Source organism: Suillus paluster, assembly GCF_016628075.1.
Source record: "Suillus paluster strain FC165 chromosome Unknown EDB91scaffold_907, whole genome shotgun sequence".
NCBI classification, from domain to species: Eukaryota; Fungi; Basidiomycota; class Agaricomycetes; order Boletales; family Suillaceae; genus Suillus; species Suillus paluster.
Genome location: NW_024538467.1, coordinates 1 through 5,986, shown reverse-complemented (window position 1 = coordinate 5,986; position 5,986 = coordinate 1). Strand labels below are relative to the sequence as shown.

The 5,986-nt window shown below is 49.9% G+C and overlaps 2 protein-coding genes across 2 annotated transcripts; one reads left to right on the top strand and one right to left on the bottom strand.

Annotated features, from left to right (window-relative positions):
- Positions 1-461: 461 nt before the first annotated feature.
- EDB91DRAFT_885202 (exocyst complex component Sec6-domain-containing protein) lies at positions 462-3,082 on the top strand. Its single transcript, XM_041328713.1, has 4 exons — positions 462-910; positions 958-1,350; positions 1,400-2,891; positions 2,947-3,082. The coding sequence occupies exons 1-4, from the start codon at positions 620-622 to the stop codon at positions 3,012-3,014; spliced, it is 2,244 nt and encodes a 747-aa protein (XP_041168187.1). The 5' UTR covers positions 462-619; the 3' UTR covers positions 3,015-3,082.
- On the bottom strand, positions 3,079-5,980 carry EDB91DRAFT_1191756 (uncharacterized protein). Its single transcript, XM_041320540.1, has 17 exons — positions 5,949-5,980; positions 5,816-5,900; positions 5,569-5,764; positions 5,420-5,508; positions 5,252-5,369; positions 4,853-5,202; positions 4,650-4,801; positions 4,410-4,587; positions 4,225-4,360; positions 4,067-4,173; positions 3,981-4,018; positions 3,838-3,931; positions 3,716-3,782; positions 3,537-3,665; positions 3,404-3,487; positions 3,330-3,354; positions 3,079-3,274 (listed from the first exon to the last, which is right to left on the bottom strand). Exons 2-17 carry the CDS (start codon positions 5,839-5,841, stop codon positions 3,150-3,152), a joined length of 1,914 nt encoding a protein of 637 aa, XP_041168186.1. The 5' UTR covers positions 5,842-5,900; positions 5,949-5,980; the 3' UTR covers positions 3,079-3,149.
- Positions 5,981-5,986: the final 6 nt, after the last annotated feature.

The window sequence follows — 5,986 nt, the reverse complement described above, 5'->3', positions numbered from 1 at the left end:
CTAGGATATCAGCGTCTCGATGAGGATAAACGCACTGTTCAAGAAATGTTTAGACGCATCTGTGATTGAACTGACGCGGTTTGAGTAAGCATCAGACGGCAAGCCCCAATCCTGTATCTTGGACAAGTCTCCCGCTTCCACTAGCGCAATCTTGAGAGAATTCTTTGTGGTTGGGTTCGAGACTGTACATAACGCTCGAATAAGAGTGAAACGTGGGCCAAAATGCAACGCACCGAGGGCAGCTGCCAAAGCCAATCCTGCTGGTCCACCTCCCACTATCACAATGTCATTATCGCTTGCATGCTCGGAGCTGAAGGATCTGAGAAACAGCCTTTGTCGGCATCCCAGGCGTGTTAATGACCTTGGTGTTGCAAAGAGAGCCATGAAATAAATCACAAGTGACTTGTCCAAGAAAGTTCAACGAGCGCCTAGGTCTGTCACAGTTGTAAGCGCTTATAGTACTTACACTCAGCAGCAACTCAGCAGTACTTTACTTTCATAAACTTTCACGTTGACTGTCATATTTTTTGTCACTTTCACATCTTCGTCGATTCACTCATAAGACTCATTTCCTGGTAACAGTGATCGTTGAATATTAGAGGCCAGCGCCATAGCTCCCATGGCTGCCCCGCAGGTATCTGCAGCGCAAGCCATCGGTGAGTACCTCCAATCTCCTGATGATCTCATGAAAGTATCGGCGTTCCGGAAGAAACTGGAGAAAGAGAGGGCCTCCATCGACGCCAGACTTAAAAGTGGAGTCAAGGAACAGCTTGATGCAACACGGGAAGGACTCACGAAATTGCTTGGGACGCGGAACAACGTTCAGGTCATAAAGGAGGAGATGCAGACTGTGGACAGGATGTGCTCCGACCCTCAGAATGTCATATCAACGTTCGACCAGATCAGCAGGGTGTGTTATCTATCGTTCGTGCTTTCCGTCAGCTTGATGTCCTACAGGTGTCCATGGTGCACAGGAATTTCGAACAAACAGAGGAAATGGTCAATAATCTACTAGAGATCAACTCAAAACTTGACATCCTCGAGGAATTGCTGGACGCAGATAGCAGAGATATCATCGGGCCCGCTCCTAATCTCCTTCCAATCCACTTTCACATCAACCGTCTGGAGGCATTCCGAAATCAGACCATGCATCAGGCAAAGAAAGCTTCTGCCGCCTCGCGCCATAAACTTGCGCGTATGTTTGAGCGGTTAAACAAGCTCAGCGAAGACTTCGAGGCATACCTCCTGGAGTTAGCCCGCAATGTGCTACCGCTTGTGCGTGCAGGGTATCCGCAAGTGGTGGTAAAGCTCATCAAAATCGTAGAGCTCGAGGGGCGTGAAGACGAAAAGGTGTGACATACTACATCGTTGACCTGTAACAAAGTTGATACGGTTTCAGGCCATTGCTATCAGGCTCGTCAAAAAAGCGGCCAAGCTGGATGCCGCATCTAAATTCAAGTCCATGCAGGCAAATGCTCGTCTCATCAAGCACTATCGCTCTAAAACTACCAAAGCCATATCTGACTCCATCAAGGCCAATTTTGACGACGCATATACGCGACATCAGCGCGACCCTGGCGCCTTCCTTGGTGGCCTTGGTTGGATATACCAAGACCTCATTCGCATCGAAAGCGACGTGGTACCATGCTTCCCACCGAGCTACGAGATACATACGTTCTATATCAAGGAGTACCACCGCACTCTAAACGCAACCCTTCAGCGCGTGATTGATTCAGAGCCCGATGCGAGCATCATGCTCGATCTTCATGCATGGATTAAGGAGTACAAGAAGAGCATGAAAGAGCTCAATGTGGCGCCGGAGCTCCTTGATCCGCCGCTGCTCGGTGGCGAGGAGCAGAATCTCATCGAGGACTACTTGAAATTGATCGTCAAGAAGCTCGATGAATGGTCTGCGAACCTAATGAAGACGGAGATTCAGGAATTCACCACGCGCTCGGAGCCACCTGAGGTGGATAGTGACGGAATGTACGGCACGCAGGGCGCGGTAATCCTGTTCCAGATGGTGAATCAACAGATCGACGCAGCGACAGAAAGTGGTCAGGGAGCGATCCTTGCTCGTGTGGTGAGTGAGGTGAATCGAGTTATGAGGAGCATACAGGATCAATGGACCAAAGTTGTTGAAACAGAGTTGAAGAAGCAGACTGAGAAACCGGAGGAGGTCGTCGGGGGGCTAGCGGAGTACTGCATTGCACTTGCCAACGACCAGATCAAGTCTGCCGACAACACCGAAGCACTGCTGGGACGACTCGAGCCCCTTGTATCAGAGAAGTACCGAACACCCATCAATGAGAAACTCAACGACGCCATTGATGGCAACCTGGATGTTGCGAAGAAATGCATTCAAACATTCATTGACATCATCCTCAATGATTTGAAACCCGCGACGAAGCAACTTTTCCAGCCACCATGGTATGACGGTATCATGGAACAAATCGTGCTTACAATGCGGGACTATATGGCCGATCAATCCTATATTAACCCCTCGCTCCTCGAACTTCTTGTCGAGTATCTGCTTGACGCCTTCCTGGTGACATATCTCACCGCGCTCGCCAACTGCCCGAAGTTACGCATACCAGCAGCAACAGGGAGGATCAAAGAGGACATCAGCACGGTGTTCTCGTTCTTCAGCGGGTTCAAACCTGCTAAAGAGCTCGAGCCATACTTCGAGGTAGTGGAGATGATCCTAGCGATGTTGGAAGCGTCTAAAAGTATGGCTTTCCTGTCGTTCTGGGCCTTCGCGAAAGTGCACGGGCCATGTATACCGTTCGTGGAAGGTTTGATGAAAGCTCGAGGAGATTTCGATCGTTCGGCTGCCAATGAAGTTATGGATAGCATCAAGCGCAAAGTCAAAGACGAAGGCCTCGCTGATCGTAAGTGCTGCTGTATGCTGTGCTGGTCACAACGATACTGATTCTTCCCCCCCAGCTCCTGAGCCGACCATCATGAAGAAGATTGCAGTTCAGAGCACGCTATCACGTTTCTTGCGGACATGATTCGACTAACTTTTTTTTCCACCTACTGCGCATTTCACTGTATTGTACTTGCATGATATCCACCATATCGGAAAACTTTGTTCCATTGGGGCGTACACTCTTACGTTGTCTACACAGAATCGATCTCTACGTTGCTTAGTCGGTCTTGGTCTTATCTGCAGCCGGGTTGGAGCGATCAGGTAAGACTGCAGCTACTTCATCTATTTTCTTGAACTGCCACGGGAATCTGGACGGATAGAGGAAAGGACGGAGATCAAATCCTGTGCGACATGTCAGTTCAGGCAACTTGTCGAACGAAATTCGAGCGAAACACACTGTTGTCATCTGGGCTGTAAGATTCCTACGACAAGGTCAGTCTCGTATGAGCCTGTGGAGACAGAAACACTCACGGCGTGGTATGACGGTGTTAGAGTTGTCATCTTATGGCGGTTGCGCGCATATTCAAAGAAGAAAAGTTTGACTTTCTCTGCAATCTAGAAGCCGCGATCAGTGATGTGGACGTGCCCTTGAACAATCACATACTTGAACGGGAGACAGGAATGAGCCCCACTCGTGCACCAGCTTCGTGAACATGCCATACGGTCCACATTTCTCCACTTTGCGGAAGCGACCAAAGACCGAAAGTTCGTCGTAGGTCATGCCCATGTCGGCCTATCAAAAGATCAGTGCCATTGAGAGAATTTTTTTGAGAGAAGGTTCACCTCGTCTGCTTGAACATATGTCTCTGAAATTGGTTCAAGTTCTGCGGTCGGTATGGCGGTCAAAAACCTGTAGCGAAGGACATCAGGAAAGGATGTTGATCATAACCCAGCTTCATACTAACTCGGTCAAGATGGGAATATCGAATGCCTCCCGAGCGTAAGCAATGAATTTCTTGAGGTCTGTCTTACTGATGCCACCGATAGGATTGATATCAGCTGGCATCGATGTCAGTTCATGCGGACATTGTTTTCGAGACAGGCTGACCTGATGAACAATCGTATTTCGTCAGATAGCCGCGGAGACTGTGTCCTTAGTCAGTCGCCTGTCACCACTCCGCCCAGTTAACGTACCTTTCATCGACATTCGCACTGCCAAGGACGAGGAGCGCACCCTGTCTGCCTCGCACCCAAGGAAGCAGCTGAGCGAAGAGATATGCAAGAAGCATCCGCATCCGTGCCTGGTATGCAGTTATTAGTTGGTGTATATATTCCCAATTCCCAGTACTTACCTGGATGTTCTGCAACGCCAAATTCTCTGCACCCGATCCGCCGTGGGCTTTGAACTGCGGTCGCATGCCAGTGATAAACGCGAACAGGTCACGGACGGCGGTAACAAGAGTGTCCATATTCAGGTCTACGTGGTAGCTAGATCGCTTTTAGCGGAGCGTTTCGATAAAGAAAGTCGGGGACCTGCCTTCCAATCGCTGCCGCAAGGTCCTTTGCCCTCTTTCTCGTTTCTGCGCTAGAGTTCTCTGTGCCCATGTAGCAGGTGTGGAATATCTTGTTGCAGAACTCGTGTGGGTCCGAAGGAATATAAGTCGAATCTTCGGGCTCTCCAACCATTCGCCTTGCATCAGAAATGACTTGCTTGTCTGATGGAAATGACCATGTGAGCCAAAACACGAAGTCTAGAAGATGGTCAAAATGGTGGTACCTCCTTTACGTGCAGCCTCAACCACGAGACGGCACATAGAGTATACTATCACGGCTGTGGCGCAAGAATCGATACCTCCACTAAGAGGAACAAAGTATCCTTGTGTGCGAGAGCGCCTGAGGTAGTCCCACAGCCAGCATGCTGGTCCGAGTCTGCGGAGAGAGCATCAACGTCAACATTCGCCCACGAGGTGGAGGACTTACGCTATTTCCTCCTCTGGAGTATGGAACCTCGCTCCAGAAAGCTTGAACTGGAGAGCCGGGGTCATCGCCCCATCTGTCTCGCCAAACTTTCCACTTGAAAGCGCAAACGGCACTTCAATCCGATGAAACGCCTCGGAGCCTGCGGCCTGGAGTCCGCGGCTGCGGGACGTACGATGTGAACGCACGTCCTCGATGTCGATCGTAGCTGTGACGACCTCGACGTCGTTCAAGGAGAACTGTGAACCTTGGGCAACAATGTGACCATTCATGGCGATCATCGCGCAGCCATCATAGTACAACCGATCTCCGTCACAGCCTTGTTGGTTTGCATAGAGGTAGACGCCGCCAAGCTGGAGGACGGGTTAGCTGGCAGAGTTGATACTGGAGTACACCTCTCACCTTGAGCGTTGCTTCCTTTATCAGCTCAACGCGGGTGTAAAGCTTACGCAACTCATGATGGCTCCCACTAGAATTGGTGAATATCTCGACGCCATCGAGTCCCATTGCGATATGAGGACTTAAGGCAGAGTATGAATGAATGTGCCTGTGGGAGATAGAGACTCGTACCTTGCGGGCGTGAAGAGCTCCTCACAGAGCTCGACACCTATACAGGTGTCCACGGTGCTCACAACACAGTCTCCGAAAGGTACTTTGATCTGGAAAGGATGGGTTGCGGATGAGTGAGACTGAAGGAAATTAATAACAAACGGTCAAACCTGCTTCGTGACAGTTTGAATAATCCTCGGGAGGAAATGATCTTCCCACTGCCGGTGCTTCGACCAGGGAGTAAAGTACCGCATCTCGCGGTAGTTACCATCATTGGCGAGCCACATCTTAGGGCGAATGAGTAGGATCTGCTTGTCGTGTACAATGACACGACAGTTATAGATGACGTTCTTGTGCACCACGGGCCTAACATATTTAGAATAAACACTAGACTCTATAGATTATATTTTAACGTACATTCCAATATCACAAACTATGCCCATCGTATCGTCGCTAGCCAGGATCTTGGCCAGCACCTCCCAGGAGTGGAGGATGGTGTCACCTGTGTTAGGTTATCAACAGTGCCATGCCGATAGACACGCGTCCGTACCTTCAAGGAAGTGGTCGTAGCAGCCATATCCACTACGT

What these genes read in the sequence shown, in the direction of transcription:
- EDB91DRAFT_1191756 (XM_041320540.1), bottom strand. Translation starts at nt 5,841, where the DNA reads ATGGGCATAGTTTGTGATATTGGAAT. An exon ending in TGAGGCTGCACGTAAAGGAG is followed by an intron (nt 4,588 to 4,649) that starts GTACCACCATTT and finishes CATTTCCATCAG; the next exon opens with ACAAGCAAGTCATTTCTGAT. An exon ending in TGGCGTTGCAGAACATCCAG is followed by an intron (nt 4,174 to 4,224) that starts GTAAGTACTGGG and finishes ACTGCATACCAG; the next exon opens with GCACGGATGCGGATGCTTCT.
- EDB91DRAFT_885202 (XM_041328713.1), top strand. Translation starts at nt 620, where the DNA reads ATGGCTGCCCCGCAGGTATCTGCAGCGCAAGCCATCGGTGAGTACCTC. An exon ending in AGGGGCGTGAAGACGAAAAG is followed by an intron (nt 1,351 to 1,399) that starts GTGTGACATACT and finishes ATACGGTTTCAG; the next exon opens with GCCATTGCTATCAGGCTCGT. An exon ending in AGACGAAGGCCTCGCTGATC is followed by an intron (nt 2,892 to 2,946) that starts GTAAGTGCTGCT and finishes CTTCCCCCCCAG; the next exon opens with CTCCTGAGCCGACCATCATG.